The sequence below is a fragment of the Mesocricetus auratus genome, unplaced genomic scaffold (genome assembly GCF_017639785.1).
Source record: "Mesocricetus auratus isolate SY011 unplaced genomic scaffold, BCM_Maur_2.0 Super-Scaffold_100015, whole genome shotgun sequence".
NCBI lineage: Eukaryota > Metazoa > Chordata > Mammalia > Rodentia > Cricetidae > Mesocricetus > Mesocricetus auratus.
Window position 1 is genome coordinate 7097542 of NW_024429198.1, and position 18006 is coordinate 7115547.

The 18006-nt window shown below is 40.0% G+C and overlaps 1 protein-coding gene across 1 annotated transcript in view; it reads left to right on the plus strand.

Annotated features, from left to right (window-relative positions):
- Positions 1–18006, plus strand: part of Adamts12 (ADAM metallopeptidase with thrombospondin type 1 motif 12) — a 280702-nt gene that overhangs the window by 125722 nt on the left and 136974 nt on the right. The window contains exon 4 of the mRNA XM_040757649.1: positions 17022–17218. Coding sequence (XP_040613583.1) covers positions 17022–17218 — 197 coding nt within the window. The remainder of the gene's footprint in view (positions 1–17021; positions 17219–18006) is intronic.

The following is an 18006-nucleotide window of genomic DNA, read 5'->3' on the forward strand; positions in this document are numbered from 1 at the left end:
CATGATTGCCTCTTTTGATAATGCTGATTGTTCCTTTCACATTATGAAGCAAACAGAGAAAACTTGGAGCCCAATTCTTGGTTTCAGAAGCATCAGTTCAGAGCTCACAGCTTCAGATTTCGAGTCTTTGGGTTTTTGGCCAGAAGTTGTTTATAACCAAGATACAAGTCTTTACCAAGCCTTGGGTTTATTTTAAAATAGATAGAGCTCCACTGGTAGTGGTGCACACCTTTAATCTCAGCACTCAGAAGGCAGAGGCAGGCAGATCTTTGATTTAAAGGGAAGGTGGTTATAGAGTGAGTTCCATGACATCCAGGGCTACATAGAGCAACCCTGCCTTGAAACATTCTTCCTCCCTTCCAAAAAATGAAATCTCCAGTCAGGCTTCATGCTCAGGACTAGTTGGCTAACACAAAACAGACTTCATTTTTTTTGTGTACACTTTTTGTTTTGTTTTGTTGTTGTTGTTGTTTTCTTATTGTGATTCTGTTTGTTGAAGTTTTCTTTTCGTTGTTGTTGTTTCATGAGAGAGACAGGGACAGGGGGAGAGACGGAGAGACACATGCACAGAAAATGAAGTTGGTTGGAAAAGTTCTTGGAGGAGTTGGTGAAGGGGGACATATGATTAAAATGTATTGTTTAAGAAATTTTAAATTAAAAATCAGATTTTGAAAAGATTCCAGAAAGATGAATCCTGATACATTGTCCTGTTATAGATGAGGAAACTGAAATAGGGCAAAATAAAAGCCCAAGAAAATATCCAGGGTCACTTAAGGATTTACTAGGTAGTGCTAATCAACAAAACAGAGATGAAGACCCTGGTCTCTTGATGCTAGCCCTCTAGGACCCATTGTGTTCTCTGTACTAAGTAGCAATCACATCTTTGAGTGTAATGATAACCGGGACAACAAACCTAAATCTGCAGACATTTTTAGAGAGGATGCTAGAAGGACATATGAGGGAGGCACTGTTTGTGTTATTGGCTTCAGTTGTATACTTTTTGTCTGTGGAAGGATGCATTTGTGTATTTGTGGACACAGTTCCCTTCTTCAGGAGAGTGACAGCAGGAAGCGGTGTTTGGAGCCTGCAGAGGGTTTGGAAAGCTGAGGTTTGTTTGTGCTGCACAAACCCTGGGGTCTGGAGTCCTAGCTGGGCCAGCTGTGGCTCACCAAGAACTGTAATTTAGAGCATCCTGAGCCATCTGCAGATCCAAAATAGTTCACATGTGTTTGAAAAGGAAGCAAAACTGACCAGTCAGCTATAAAAAACATCTATGATATCTAGCAGCAGGGCCAGGTCACTAAAGGTTACTGTCCCCGGGAGGAATCAGTAATATGTCTTGGAGAGTTCCATGTTAATTTGGATGGGGAAATTAGGGTGTGGTTGGAAAGGAGTAAATATCAATGTTCTGGGGACATCAAATGGAGCCAATCAGTTACTGTCCAGGCTAGGATGTGGGTGTGAAAATTGCCATCTGGGTCCCATTTCTGGGGGCAGGAGACAACATTTGAAAGTGGGGGAGATAAGATGTGTAATTGACTCTCTAGGGCAAGAGAGAAGAGGTAGAAATGGAAGCACCATTTCTAACATACTATCTTTTGTTGCATTCTCTCTGGCTGTGTCTTCTGACTCTAGGTGTCTACTCTAGGTAGGCTCTTGGACTGCTTGACCACACACGCTCTACATGCAGGGTAATCTTCCTGATAGTTTCTAGAACCAAAGAAGCCTTTGTTCCACCCAGACCTTCTTCTCTGCTTTAGGAGGATTCTGTGTTTACACATGGTCACACCATTTGGACCTCAGCTTAAATGCCACTCTCTCAATAGTGTGTTTTCCTGATCACCCTGTTTAAGATGCACTCCCCCTTATAGAGTTATTTATTCAAGCAGTTACTTTTTGTCTTTTATATTGCATATGCCAGCCTCTAATTTATGACTGGTTTTTCTCACTTATTTTTAGTGATTATTTTGTATGTCTGTGTGTTTGTGATATGTGTACATATGTGTACATATATGTGTAGGCCAGATGTCAATGTCAGGCACATTTCAGTCACTCCCTACAATACTTTTTGATACAAGGTCTCTCAATAAATATGTACCTCACTGAGTTAGCTCTACTGGCTGGTCAACGTACCCCAGAGATCTTGTCTCCATACTCTTAGTGCAGGGATTGCAGGTGTGCATTGACAGGGTTTCTCTGTATTGTTTTGGAGGCTGTCAGTCCAGCCCAGCCTCAAACTCACAGAGATCCGCCTGCCTCTGCCTCCCGAGTGCTGGGATTAAAGGCGTGCGCCACCACCACCCGGCGACAAGACTGGCTTTTTATACGGTTGCTGGGGATATGAACTCAGGTCTTCACGTTTGCAAAGCAAATGTTTTGCCAGTTGAACCATCTCATCAACCCTAAATCTTTCTAATTAGAGTCAAGGTCCAAAGGACCATGTCGTAAGTGCTTGCTGATACCCTTCCATTGTCAGCATGATGACTAGCTCATAATAAATGCTCAATATATATTTGTGTTAATAAATATTGAATCTTATTTATAAGATGTTAATAACTAAGTCAAAGTTAATAAAAAGTCAAGAAATATTTACTTGGGAATAGAAAATTGAGGTACAATCTCCTCCAAAGTGGTTTGTCAAAAAGTCCATTTTATGACCTGGGCCTCTTTCACTAACTACTCCAGTCACAGCAACAACATTAACTATCAATTGAACACACAGGGCAGGATGCATTCCTCCTGAGGCTAGAGAAACATGGTGGTATGAGCATTGACTCCAGGCAGTTTGGGATATCAGAGGTTTTTATCCTACCCCACAAGCCATCAAGGATACATCCAATTTCATTTCTAAATTTCCCGTATGTACATGAAATTTTTCATGATGCAGTCTTATCTGTTAAAAAGAGAACACACACTTTTAATTCCATTTAGAAATTACAAATTTATCTTCAGAGAGTTTAAAGGATTTTTCTCAGTGTCAATGGCAAGGATTAGAATCTAAGTCTTGATTTGTGTGAATCTCTCATTCTACCCTTCCTCACTCACCAGACAACACTTGTCTTACATATTGTTTTCATGGTAGTTTGATTGCAATATAACTTAAGTTTCTACAAAGGCCTCTTGTTAAATTACCCCACAATCCTCTCACGCTTTTGAGTATAATTCTACGTTTATGGATAAGTTTTAGTTCAATAGCAATACAGTTATTTTTTTTAATTCTCAAAGCAAGTAAAACACAACAGGATATGGTTTGAGTGAAAACAGAAAACAAACAGGAGCAGATACATCTAATTGCACTAAAATAAACCACATTAACATAAAGCAGTAATGAACTAGCTAACATTAAAAACGGCCCTGACCATGCTGTGAAGCTAATAGAAACGAAGTATATAAATAGCATTCTCCAGTTAGTAAACTTGATTTTCTGCAGAGGTGTCAGTTAGCAATTCTAAACCCATTGTGCTGAAGGACTAAGGAAATAAGTAAACACATTGTAGGTAGCAAGAATTGGGGTTTGCAATAACAGAGAACAGAAATACAAAGAAAAGGGTAAGTATGACATAAGCTGGTGATGGATTAGAATTGGAGGTGTCAGGAGGAATTCACACACATACATACATACATACATACATACATACATACTTGAGTTATGTAGATAAGTACAGAAAAATTAGTATATTTGCATACACACATACAAATTTGAGATAGGGGTGGGGAGTTGGCTGGTCAGGCAGAGATAGTTTAAAGGTGAGTATAGGCTTTGGGGGAATGAGGAGTTGACATTTATTGGGTATTTATTATAGTTTGCTGGGTTCTAGACAAACCAAGGTGTGTTTGCTAGACATGCCTTGCTAACCTCATTCTATAGATAGATAGATGAAGTCATCATCTGAAACTGCCGCTTGCAAATCACTTTGTCCTATACGTATGTATGTATGTATATATGTATGTGTGTGTGTGTGTGTATGTATGTATGTATGTATGTATGTGTACTACCTGGCTTTTTCCTGGGAGAGTAAAAAAGAATTGTCACCCAGTATCATGAGCATATCCAGCCCACAGATCTTAGTTTCTAATGCCTTCCTTGTGGTGGCACACACTGGTGGGATACATTGAAGAGGCAGAGGCAGGAGAATCACAAGTTCTAATGCCATTATCTAAGAAAGGAACCTGGGTTAGTGACAGAAGTGTCTGAAGGACTAGTTCATGAAATACAAAATGAACCTGGAACCAGCCAGTAAAAATGTTGTCCATGTTGACAGATTTTAGGGCCAAATTAAGTGGGTTCCCAGTGGCCAAAGGTCAGGCCATTTGAACAATGAAATAATGATAGTGTGGGGTTATGATATATCAAATAAATATTTTATAAATGAATCATTTAAAGAATTATGGTGAAGAGACAACTATTCCTTCCAGTGGGATTCCTATTAAGAAATATGAATAAAATGGGAGAAATAAAAAAATCACTATTTGGCAAAGTCATAGTTTTGAAAGCAAGAATCAACCATGTTTACTGAGATAAATGTGCAAAAGAAATAATGAGAAACAAGAGCTTTCAATAATCTAATAACTTTAGTGTCTTCTCATCAAGTGTTCACTAATCGTAATTTCACTAATGGCAACTTTACAGCAGAGAAATCTGCCAAGCATTGCTCAATCAAGTGGTAAGAGACTGGAAATTAATAAAATGAATGGGAAGGATGGGGTATTTCATGGAGAATGAATAACATACAGAAACAGTCAAGAAATAAAAATGAGTGGACTTAAGAGACTAAGGAAAGATGATGTAGGGTGGGGAAGCTGTGTAGGTGGAAGGCATGTTAGTTTAAAGGAAAGTTAGGCTTTGGGGAAGTGAGGGGCTGACATTCATTTGACATTTCTTCTATACAGGGTTCTATTTTAGACACATCTTACAAAGCTCAGTTTACCGATAGAAAACTTAAGTCACATTTTAGCATCACCCGAAACTGCTGATTCCAGCTCTCTTTGTGCTAGATAGATACAGATGTCATGGCATTACTAACTGTAGAGTTCCATGAGATACACCTTGAGGAACTCTATGGCTAAAAATACATGATATCCATGTGAAAAGAATGAATTGGGATGTAGCGGTTGTTTCTTGCCAGGTGCCAGCCCACAAATAATGACACAGAGATTTATTCTTAGTTATGAAAGCTTACCCTTAGCTCGGGCTAGTTCCTAACTAGTTCTCATAGCTGAAATGAACCCATTTATATTAATCCTGCCATGTGCCTAGTGGCTGCCACCTCTCTTGCTTCCTCCACTTGTGGCTGACAACTCTGCCTTTCTTCTTTCTTCCCAGTGTTCTCTGTATCCAAAAGGCCTGCCTATCTCTCCTGCTTAACTATTGGCTGTTTAGATTTTTATTATACCAGTCACAGCAACACATCTCCACCGTGTACAAATACCCTGCAATATTGGGATTTCACCTTATATAATATGTGAGAGCAATGAAAACAACAAACTAAGGCAAGCAAAGCAATGGAGGAAAATGTTTTTGCAGACCACTATAAATAATGAACAACTAGTGGAAAAAAACAAATCCCCAAATAGTGCAATTTAAGAAAACAGGTAGACATGCGGTGTCAGTGAAGAGACCTAGGTAATCTATGAGGCCTTGGGCATTATTTATCCCTGGCGTACAAATACACTTTGAGTGCCCATCCCACAATGAGAGATGCTCTCTCAGCCTGGACTCTTGTGGGAGGGCCTAGGCCCTGCCCTGGATGAAATGACAGACCCTGGAGATCCATCATGGAGGGCCTCACCCTCCCTGGGGATCAGAGTGGAGATTGGGTGGGGGACTGGTGGGGAGGGCGAGGGAGGAGGGGTGGGAGAGGGAGCTGGAATTGATATGTGAAACGAGCTTGTTTGTAACTTAAATAAAATAAAAAAAAGAAAACAGGTAAAACATTTTAATAGGCATTTATCTAAAGACATAAAAGTGGTCAATAAATACATTAAAAGACCATACAGCATCAGTAATCAGGAAAACACCAGTCAAAGCCACAATAAAATACCACCTCACACATGTAGGAATGGTTTTTATAAATGAAGGAATGAAGAAGGGAGATTTTTACATGGTTAGTGGGGATGTAAATTGGTAGCAGTTACTGTGGAAATCATTCAGTAGCTTTGTAAATATATAAAAGTAGAATTATAGTTTGATTCAGTCACTGACTTCTGGGTACACTGCTGGGGTACTGAAGTCTGTATCTCAAGATGCTCCCACCCGTGCTGGACAGGCTAAGATGTAAGAATCCAGTGATCCCTGCAGCAGCTGCTGGTGAGGACCTCTGGTAGATGTGCCCACTCCAAGGCATCAGAGTTCCGCACCTGCATTAAGGGAGATTTTGAAGGAAGCCTTGAAATTCATAGCTTTCTATGAGCTGTTGTGCCTCTGCCTTCTAAAGAAATGTTTGCTGAACAAAAGGTTTGTATTTGTTTCAGGGAAAAAATGCAGTTAGTTAGTGCAAAGGAAACCCCTCCCCTAGTAGAATTTATAATGTGTGAGGTTGAAAGAACAGATACAATACCACTAACCACTTATGTGCCCTTATGGCATTGCTTTTGATCAAGTGAGCTAGTTCACTCAATATGCATCCCACAGGTGGGCTCTTATTTATTCAGGAGTAATAATAATAATGAGGATCCAGGGAACATTCCAGGTCATCTGTTTAATTTACACTCATTCTTGTCTATGCTATCCTATATCCTCAGCACTTACAACTCCAGAAGATGATGGAAAATACCCCATAGGAGAACTAAGAATGATATACAGGTTTCTTTGGTGGTTGAGAAGACACAGGTCAATCTTTACATCATCATAATCACCACGAATATCAGAAAATCCTATGGCAAACTGAAGAAGCTGGGCTGATTCTAGACCAGAAGCTCAATATTATTTCATGCAAATAAGAACCTTTACATTTGATCAGTCTTCTCTTTCTCAAGGGAGTAAAGGGATAGGTGACTTCCTGGTTGTGTACTACCAGAAGCATCAGGCTTTCTAAAGTTTTACTTGTATCCATTTAGTGACAAATTACAAACGTTTCTTCTGTGGCACAGGTAAGGGAGACTTCATTTTTTTGTATCTACTTTTTAATTTAATAATTTACAATCATTTTACACATCAATCTGCCCCTGTTCCCTCTCCCTTCCATCCTCCTATGCCCCTTACTTACCCCTACCAACCCACAGACCACCCACACCCCAAGGATGGTAAGGCCTTCCATGGGGATCAGCAAAGTCTGTCACATCATTTGGGGGAGGGCCTGGGCCCACCTCAGTGTATCTGGGGTGAAATAGTATCACTCCATAGGGAATGGGCTCTAGGATGGTAATTAAAGTAGCCATCAATCTCATTATAGGGGAAGGGCATCAAAGGTGGCCTTTCCACTACTGCCTAGATTCTTTTTTTCTCAAGAATGGCCATTTATTATTATTTTTCTTTTTTCTCCCTCCCCTGCTTCCCTGCCCCTACCCACTCCCCCAACTCCCATCCCATCCCCCTTCTGCTCCCCAGGGAAGGTGAGGCCTTCCATGCGGGATCTTCAAAGTCTGTCATATCATCTCAGGGAAGGCCCAGGCCCTCCCCAATGTGTCCAGGCTGAGAGAGCATCCCTCCATGTGAAATGGGCTCCCAGAGTCCATTTGTACACCAGGGATAAATACTGATCTACTATCTGAGGCCCCATAGATGGCTGAGGCCTCCTCACTGACACCCACGTTCAGGCGGTCTGGATCAATCCCATGCTGGCCTCTCAGTCACCAATCTGGGGTTTATGAGCTCCTCCCTGTTCAGGCCAGCTGCCTCTGTGTGTTTCACCAGCCAGGTCTTGACTCCTTTGCTCATCACTCCTCCCTCTTTGCAACTAGGTTCCAGGAGTTCAGTTTAGTGTTTAACTGTGGGTGTCTGCCTCTGTTTCCATCAGCCACTGGATGAAGGCTTTAGGATGGCATATAAGGTAGTCATCAATCTACATGTCAGCACCCAGTTATGCCAGCAGCATTTGTTGAAGATGCTTTCTCTTTCCCATTGTATAATTTTAGCTTCTTTGTCAAAAATAAGGTGTTCCTAGGTATGTGGGTTAATATCTGGATCCTCAGTTCAATTCCATTGATCTACCTGTCTATTTTTGTGCCAATACCAAGCTGTTTTCAGGACTATAACAGAGCTTGAAATCAGGGATGGTGATGCCTCCAGAAGTACCTTTATTAAACAGGGTTATTTTGGCTATCCTGAGTCTTTTGTTTTTCCACATAAGGTTGAGTATTGTTCTGGGATTTTGATGGGGGTTTCATTTAATCTGTAAATTGCTTTTGGCAAGATTGCCATTTTTATTTACTCTGTTAATCCTACCTATATAAGAGCATGGGATATCTTTCCATTTTCTGTTATCTCCTTTAATTTCTTTCTTTAAGGCTCAACGTTATTGTTATACAGGTCTTTCACTTGTTTGGTTAGTGCTACCCCAAGATATTTTATGTTGTTCGTGGCTATTGTATAGGGTGATGTTTCTCTGATTTCTTCCTCAACCCATTTATCATCTGTATATAGTAGGACTACTGTGTTTTTTTAGTTAATCTTGTATCCTGCCACTTTGCTGAAGGTGTTTATCAGCTGTAGGAGTTCCCTGGTAGAATTATTCAGGTCACTTATGTAAACTATCATCTGAAAATAGTGAAAATTTGACTTCTTCCTTTCCAATTTGTATCCCCTTGATCTCCTTTTGTTGTCTTATTGCTCTAGCTAGAACTTCAAATACAATATTGAAGAGATATGGAGAGAGTGAGAGAGTAGACAGCCTTGTCTTGTTCCTTATTTTAGAGGAATCATGTTGAGTTTCTCTCCATTTAATTTGATGTTGGCTGCTGGTTTGCTGTATATTGCTTGTATTGTGTTTAGGTATGTTCCTGTTATCCCTTATCTCTCCATGACCTTTATCATGAGGGGATGTTTAATTTTGTCAAAGGCTTTTTCAGCATCTAGTGAGATGATCATGTGGTTTTTCTTTCAGTTTGTTTATATGGTAATTTGCATTGGTGAATTTTCATATGTTGAACCATCTCTGCATCCCTGGGATGAAACCTGCTTGATCATGGTGGATGATTTTTCTGATGGGTTCTTGTATTCAATTTGCCAGTATTTTATTGAGTAGTTTTGCATCAATGTTCATAAGGGATATTTTTCATTAGTTCTCTTTTGTAGTTGTGTCATTGTATGGCTTGGGTGCCAAGGTAGTTGCAGCCTTGTAAAAAGAGTTTGGCAATGACCCGTCTGCTTCTATTGTGTGGAACACTTTGAGGAATATTGGTATTAGTTGTTCTTTGAATTTCTGGTAGAATTCTGCAGTGAAACCATATGACCCTGGGGTTTCTTTGGTAGGGAGACGTTTGATGACTGCTTCTATTTCATTAGGAGTTATAGGTCTATTTAAATTTCTTAACTGTTCTTGATTTAATTTTGGTAAGCAATATCTATCCAGAAAATTGTCCTTTTCCTTTAAATTTTCAAATTTTGTGGAGTACAGGTTTTCAAAGTATGACTTATTGATTCATAAGTCTGTGGATTTCTTCAGTGTCCATTTTGTTTCTTTGTTTTTTGTTTTTCGAGACAGGGTTTCTCTGTATTGTTTTGGAGGCTGTCCCGGAACTCACTCTTTAGACCATGCTGGTCTCAAACTCACAGAGATCCACCTGCCTCTGCCTCCCGAGTGCTGGGATTAAAGGCCTGCACCACCAATGCCTGCCTTCAGTGTCCATTTTTATGTCCCCCTTTTCATTTCTGATTTTGTTAATTTGCATGTTCTTTCTTTGCATTTTGGTTAGTTTGAATAAAGGTTTGTCTGTCTTGTTGATTTTCCTGAAGAACCAACTCTTTGTTACATTGATTCTTTGTATTGTTTTCATTGTTCCTACTTTATTGATTTCAGACCTCAATTTGATTATTTTCTGGGGTCTGCTCCTCCAGGGTGAGTTTGCTTCCTTTTGTTCTAGAGCTTTCAGTTATGCTGTTAATTCTCTAATGTGACTATTCCCCAGTTTCTTCATGTGGACACTTAGTGCTATGAACTTTCCTCTTAGCACTGCTTTCAAAGTGTCCTATAAGTTTGTGTATGTTGTGTCTTCATTCTCATTGAATTCCAGGAAGACTTTAATATCTCTTTTTTATTTCCTCCTTGACCTAGGGATGGTGCAATTGCACATTGTTCAATTTCCATGAGTTTGTAGGGTTCTGCAATTTGTGGTGTTGTTGAATGCTAACTTTAAAGCATGGTGGTCCAATACAATACAGCGGGGGGTTTCCTATTTTTTGTACCTGTTGAGGTTTGCTATGTTGCCAAGTATGTTGTCGATTTTTGAAAAGGTTCTATGTGGCGCTGAGAAGAAGGTATATTCTTTCATGTTTGGGTGGAATGTTCTATAAATGTCTGTTAAACCCAATTGGGCTGTCACTTCTGTTAGTTCCTTTGTTTCGTTGTTAAGTTTCTCTCTGTTGGTCCTATCTAGTGGTAAGATTGGGGTGTTGAAGTCTCCCACAATAAGTGGTCAGGTTTTATGTGTGATTTGAGTTTTAGTAATGTTTCTTTTACAAATGTGGATGCCTTTGAATTTGGGGCATAGATGTTCAGAATTGAGAGTTGTCTTGATGGATTTCTCCTGTGATGAATGTGAAATGACCTTCTTCATCTGTTTTGATTGATTTTAGTTTAAGGTATAATTTGTTAAATAGAAGGATTGCTACACCTGCTTGTTTCTTGGGTCCATTTGATTGGAAAATCTTTTCCCAACCCATAACTCTGAAGTAACATCTGTCTTTGAAATTGAGGCATGTTTCTTGTATGCAGCAGAAGGGTGAATTCTGTCTTTGTATTCAATCTGTTTGCCTGTGTCTTTTCATAGGTGAGTAAAACCATTGATATTGAGGGATATTAATGACCATTGATGTTAATTTTTATTTGTTTTGGATTTGTTGTGTACAGATTGGAAATATTGTGTACAGATTCCTCCCCCCTTTTCTTTTGGCTGTTGGTAAAGTGGGATTATATATTGACTATGTTTTTCTGGTTGTAGTTAACTTCCTTGGGTTGGAGTTTTCTTTCCAGAACTTTCTGTAGGACTGGGTTAGTGAATATGTGTTGTTTAAATGTGGTTTTGTCATGGAATAACTTGTTTTCTCCATCTATAGTGATTGAAAGCTTTGCTGAGTATAGTGGTCTGGGCTGGCATCTGTGGTCTCTTAGTGTTGGTAGAATATCTGTCTAGGACTTTCTGGCTTTCAGAGTTTCTGTGGAGAAGTTAAATATACTTCTGATAGGTTCCCCTTTATATGTTATGTGGCCTTTTTCCTTTTCTGTTCTTAATATTCTTTCTTTATTCTGTATGTTTGGTGTTTTGGTTATTATGTGATGAGGGGACTTTTCTTTGTTGTCCCCTATATTTGGTGTTCTGTAAACTTTTTGTACTTTCATAGGAATATCCTTTTTCAGATTGGGAAAGTTTTCTTCTATAATTTTGTTGAATATGTTTTCTGAACCTTTGAGCTGGGTTTCTTTGCCTACTTCTATACCTATTATTCTTAGGTTTGGTCTTTTCACGATGTCCCATATTTCCTGAATATTTTGTGTTAAGGATTTGTTGGATTTAAGATTTTCTTTGGTCGATGAATCTATTTCCTCTAGTTTATCTTCGGTGCCTGAGATTCTTTCTTCCATCTCTTGTATTCTGTTGGTTATGCTTGCATCTGTAGTTCCTGATCGTTTGCCCAGCTTTTTTATTTCCAGCATTCTCTCAGACTGTGTGTGTGTGTGTGTGTGTGTGTGTGTGTGTGTGTGTGTTTTTTATTGTCTCTATTTCAGCTTTCAAACCTTGCCCTGTGTGAATTGTTTCTTGCAATTTTTGGTTTGTCTTTCCCTCTTTTTATTATATTTTTTGTTTGTTTTTTTCTTCCATTTCTTTAAAGGACTTTTTCATTACCTCTTTGAGGGTCTTTATCATCTTCATAAAATTGTTTTTAGGGTTGTTCTCTTCTGCTTCATCTGTGTTGGAATGTTCAGGTCTTGTTGGTGTGGAGTCCCTAGAGTCTTGTGGTGTCATATTGTTCTTTCTGTTGTTGGCTGTGTTCTTATACTTTCGTCTTCCCATCCCTTCTTCCAGTGGATACAGGTGGGGTCTCTTCCTCTGCTCTTGTGACCCAGTGAGTATAGGTGGCCCAAGACTTTGATGTTGGCAACTCTGGATGGTCCAGCCTCTCCTGGTGCTCTCCTCACACAGAGGGTATGGGGGGGGCAAGACTCATGCTCAATCTCAAGCTCTAGCTGAGGGCATAGAGGTACCAAGTCTCAAGAAAAGGGCTTAGAGGAACCAAGACTGTAATGCGGGCCAATTTTGTAGAGTCTAAGCTGCCAGGCTGACTTCAGTGTTTTTAGCCTTCTATGATTACTCAGAAAATCCACTAGAGCCAATGCAAGCTCAAGAGTCCCTGAAGCTTGCTGTCAGTGGTTTTCTTTATGGTGACATTTATAGGAAACCTAGAAAAGGCAAGTTGACAGGGTGTTTTTAGGATTTGTGGCTGAGGAGATTTGTCCTTATTCATTTCAGGTGGCTTAAGCTAGACTGTGGTGAGTTGTGCTGTCAGTCACATGTATTTTGTGTCTTCCAGCTGAGTCCTCACAAAATTTCGAGTTTGCAAAGGGCCTAGATGAGTTGGTCCAACTCTGATTGAGGTTATCTGAAAGGTCTAGCTGTGTATGATATTTGCTTCATAGAGTATGACAATATTACAGTGCCTTTGCCCTGGCCTAGGTGGGCTTTTCTATTTTCTTTGGTTTTGAGTTATATTTTGGGCATTTAAGGTCTGAGGAGAGTCTCCCACTAACTCTAAATATTAAGAATTGAATGACTTAGTAGAACTGCTCCTAGGTTTATGCTAGACTGTGAGGATCAATTGTCAGTGCCCAGAGGAAGGGATTACTGGGCTGTGTGACCTACTCTGGATATTTAGGTGTGGGGGACTTGTCAGGTCACATGTACTACAAGGAGCTGCAGTCAGTCACAGCTCAGACAGAGATTTTGGAAAGGAGTTGCAGCCTCCTCCCACTGGAATAACTAGAAGAAGATGTAGAGAGCTAGATATTGGGAAATAGATAGTGGGAAAAAATCTGCCACATAGATGGAAGTCCAGCCAGGACATGCTGTAAGCAAAAGTATTTGTTAAACTTATCTTGTTTCAAATTATCAATGTATTACATAAATGTTCTACCAGGCCTGGGATTATATAATGCTTGGTGATTCTATCATGATACTTTCTCCACCACATCTTCAGCCCTGAGGTTGTTCTTCTTGGTTCTCAGCCTACTCAAGTGAGAAATACAGAGCCAAAGTCCACATGGAAGGAGAGAACCAACTACTGTAATTTATCCTCTGATCTCCATGTGAATGCCATGCCATACATGGACATGTGCAAAATACACAAGTAAATGAGTAATGTAAAAAATTAAAATAAACCTCTTATAATACAGATGGTAGAGTAGTGATGAGGTGGTGAGGAAGGGGGAAAGGAGGAAGGGAAGAGAGAGGGGGAGAGATAAGGTCAAATGCTCTAACTTGAATATGAAGGCAACATGGCCTCTGAGGCTTCTGGATAAGAAATGGTACTCACAACATGGAAAATAAGCAGCAGAGCAGACACCTAGATGATCCTCGGTGAGATCCATTTTGTTGATGGCCTGGAGATGAGATTGGAGTTAATAGCCCATCACCTACCCTCATATTGCAATGTGAAGAATTAAAATAATCGATTCACAATTACCTGAGGAAAGAACAGGAACAAGAAGCAACTGAGTCTCAGCCCTTTTGATTCTCACCATCCCAGACATGCTTGAATGTCCTTTGTAAGGAGCAGCTCAATAAGGAACAATTGTCCCTTTAATGGTAAATCTACAGGGACACCATCCTGGTCTTCTTGTAGAGCCAAGACAAATACTACTCAGAGAAGGTACCTGGCCCCAGATTTGGGAGCCAATTCTGGGTAGAACAGGGTTCTATATTCTCAAGTGGGAGTATATGACTCGCTGTTGATGACTTCCCATCCCTATAGTCTTAGCCTGGAACATTGCTGAATTCTAACACCCAGAAAACCCTTGACCTTGGACCTTTTTTCATTACTTACTCTGTGTAATAAGGGCATGAAATGTTTATTTTTAGCCCCTCTCTTTAAGAGGAAGGATCATCAAAAGATCTCCAAAGCTGCCATGATCGTGAGATGGTAGATAGCATCCAGGGAGACTCTACAGAGGAGCATAGTGCTAAATCACTACATGACACCATCTGTGAAGCTGCCACCAGTTCTAGTGTTCTCTGAGTTGAACTAACAAAGTTTCTTCTGCCCATTATACTGTAGCACACACTTGCAAATAATCTTCTTGGCAGGAAGTAGACTGTAGCCCTTTTCAACAGATTTCCAGGGTGCTAGTGTGTGCATCTACTACACAGCCAGGGGTATTGATCTCTTCAAGCTGATTTTGGACATATTTCCAGGTGCCTCAGCTAGGATGATCATCTCCAGTCCAGAGACAGTTTGCCTTACTGTGGCTCAAAAGTATTTTTAGCCTTAGGTAATTTGCTATCTGTCCCTCCAAACTGGTCACATTTGAAGTAAATACAGCTATGAAAAGATGAACAAGTAATGCAGCAAAAGCCTAAACACTGGCATTTAGCAGATGTCCTAAAAAATACCAGCCTCTACCTCCTGGGCTTAGGTGGGGACAGAATGTAAAAGCACCAGAAAAAGATACAATGAAATGCACCCCCACAAAGGCCAGAGGTTTCAACACTGTCCTTACTTCAATGAGAATACATTACAGAGGAAGGTGATGATGGATATTGTAAAACTTCATAAATACCATCTTTAAATAGAACACAAATAAAAGAGACATTTTAAGATCCTTTCAGATAGTCAATAATAATCAGAATGAGTTGAGAATGTGGGACAATTAGATACATTGTTGTTTTATAAATTGCCCATCTCATTCATTGCCAATTCTGGTCATGAAAAGCAATTCAACTGATTTGATATCTAGCCCCATAAGTGTTTTCCCCTTTCGTACCCTCTTATAGAAATGTGCTGACGCATTTCTCACAATGAAGACCAGATGCAGAGGAGGCAGCTGGGGGCAGAAGAAAGACAAAAAGCTAAATAGTCAACAGAGTGAGTAATGAATCCCACAGGCTTAAACATTGACATAACTCTGTTGACAGTTCACCTTCAGCTCAGTGACTGAGGAATCGTTGAGTAATGAAGACTTTTGCACTTCACCCATAACACCATGAGAAGCTTCCTATGGTCTCTTAGTCCTCACCAGTGAGTTTCTGCTGATGAAAGTGTTCACAAAAGAGCTTAATTCTGGACAGTTACCTCTCGTGTGAAATGTGGAGTTGTCAGAATGAAAGACAACCATGTTGGGATCTGAGTCCACAGGTCCCTTGATACTGAGACTTGGTTCGGTTTTATAGCTATCAATGTTGTGCTTGCTGCATGCCACCTCCCTGGAGGAAATGCAGCTCTCCAGACACAACAGCCCAATGAGGGCTTTCTTCAGGTTACAGATGCCTGCTCTTGGCGAGCGAGCTATATGGAAATGGAGATGATGCCTTGTTTAAGGACTGGAAAAAGACATCTATTACCTGTTTCTTCACAAGGCCTCGTACTTTTCTTAGGGTTTCCTCGCCTCCTTGTGGAGGTTCCTACTGGCACCAAAAATTGTTATTGAGCAGATCCACGAAGGAAATGGGAGAAAAAGGAATGGGCTGCCAGAGTTTGGATGTGACATGACCCCCAGAGGACCATGTGTCAATACTTACTCCCTAGAGAGTTGGGGATAAAGAAGAGGGTGCTGATAAAGAAAAAAGAAAGAAAAGAGAATGAGTGGCTGGTTAGGAAGCAGGAATGGATCAGTAGGAGTGAAGGGGACAAGGAAATGGAATCAAAATAATTATATACAAGCCAGGAGTAGCCCATCAGGGATTATGGCTAGTTGCTGACACTCTGGCATCAGGTCAGCAGGAATTCTGCCATACTATCATCCTCTGGGTCTTTTTCAGTGTTTTGTATCAGGATGTCCTGAGCCTTCTGCATTTTTCTAGTTTACATCTTCTCCAGTCTTATGTGTTTTTATGTTCACAGGAATATTGTAGTAAATGTGAAAGGCATTAATGTAAGATAGAAAAACCCTGGTCATCTCCTGGCTGAATGGGTTTAGTAATTTGTGGAATATATTTGTCAGCTAGTCTGTGCATCAGCTTTCTGGCTTGTAAAATGGAAAAGGGAATATGAATATCAAATATTTATGAGGCTAAAACTCAACATTTAAGTCCTACTATGCTTACTGTCTTGCCTATGGTCGACACTGAATAATTTAGAGAAAAAGAAAAAGAGAGTTCTGAGGAAAGAGAGAGAGAGGGAGAGAGAGAGAGACAGAGACAGAGACAGAGACAGAGACAGAGAGACAGAGAGAATATTCACACACACACACACACACACACACACACACACACACACACACACACCTCAGAGCACCACACATGCTAACAGTGTTTGACCACTGAGCTATACTCCTGACCTTTAACACTTTCTGTTGAAATAAGTACTCCCTTTGATAGCCCATGATACCCTTAAATTTGCTGTTCTTCTGGAGTAACTGGGATTATAGATGTGCCCACCACAACCCACTGTATATGCTGTTATAGAAAAAAACTTACTGAAATGAACCATGACATTTGAAAATAAATGCTTCTTGATTATTTTTGTAAGTTTCCAATTTGAGTGATTTTGTTCAAATTCCTTTAAATTTGTCTTCTGTTTCATACACATTTCACTCACGTGTTATTAAGCAGAAATTAAACACACACCCTTGTGTTTTTACAAATATAAGTGAATAATGTTTTTATATACAATATACATTAAATTTATGTAACTATGTCTTCTGTTTAATGTTCAGACAGTCTAGGCAACTCTGAGAAGCAAGAGCTACAGCGAGAGAAGTGGGAGAGGAAAAACTGGCCAAGAAGGAGCCTCTCCCGGCGCTCCATAAGCAAGGACAGATGGGTGGAGACACTTGTGGTAGCTGACACGAAGATGGTTGAGTACCATGGAAGTGAGAACGTCGAGTCCTACATCCTCACCATTATGAATATGGTATGACAGACGGAATGGGGGACAGTACCTGGCAAAAGAGATGTCCTTAGAAATGCTCTTCCCCTCATCAAAGAACATTTTTGTCAGGCATGGTGATAGAAATCTGCTGTTCCTAAATCTGGCTGGCCAAGGTTGGGGAATGCAAATCTGAGGGTACCTTAGGCTGGGTAGTGATATACTGTCTCAAAATTATAAAGACAAAGAATAAGAAGAAAGAGATTTTGTTGTTGTTTCTTATAATACACCACACGCTCATGCACACACATATGGCATGCACACACTCATTCACCCAAGTTGATTATTCACCCAAGTTTCTAGTAATTGAAATTCAGGACAATTATTCTGTTCCTTGAAAATGTACATGGGAAAATTTCCCTGGGAAAATTTATAATTCATCATTTGCATATGTAGTCACTACTATTATTATTATTTACCAAGTGACTTGATAATTTTAGGATGGTTTTGCATCATCCATTTCTGCTAGTCTTAGTGTATGAAAAAACTTGGGCAAAGAAACTGAACATGATTTCTTCAAGGTAGTGAGAGCTAGAACCGGAATAAGTTTCTACTGCAGCCCCAAGTTTCATGATTCCTTTTTTCATTGTTGCTATGCTTTACTTTCCAAACAGGTGGCTTGTCTTGATGAGCTGGGAAAAAGAAATTCCTTGATTAACTGCTAAAGAAAATATCCTGGGCTAGACAAGGTCAAAGAAAAAAAACGGCTTTGTTTAGGGAGCTATGCAGCTAGGATTGTGGGTGTAGTTTCCCTGTCCTAGTTAGAAGACACG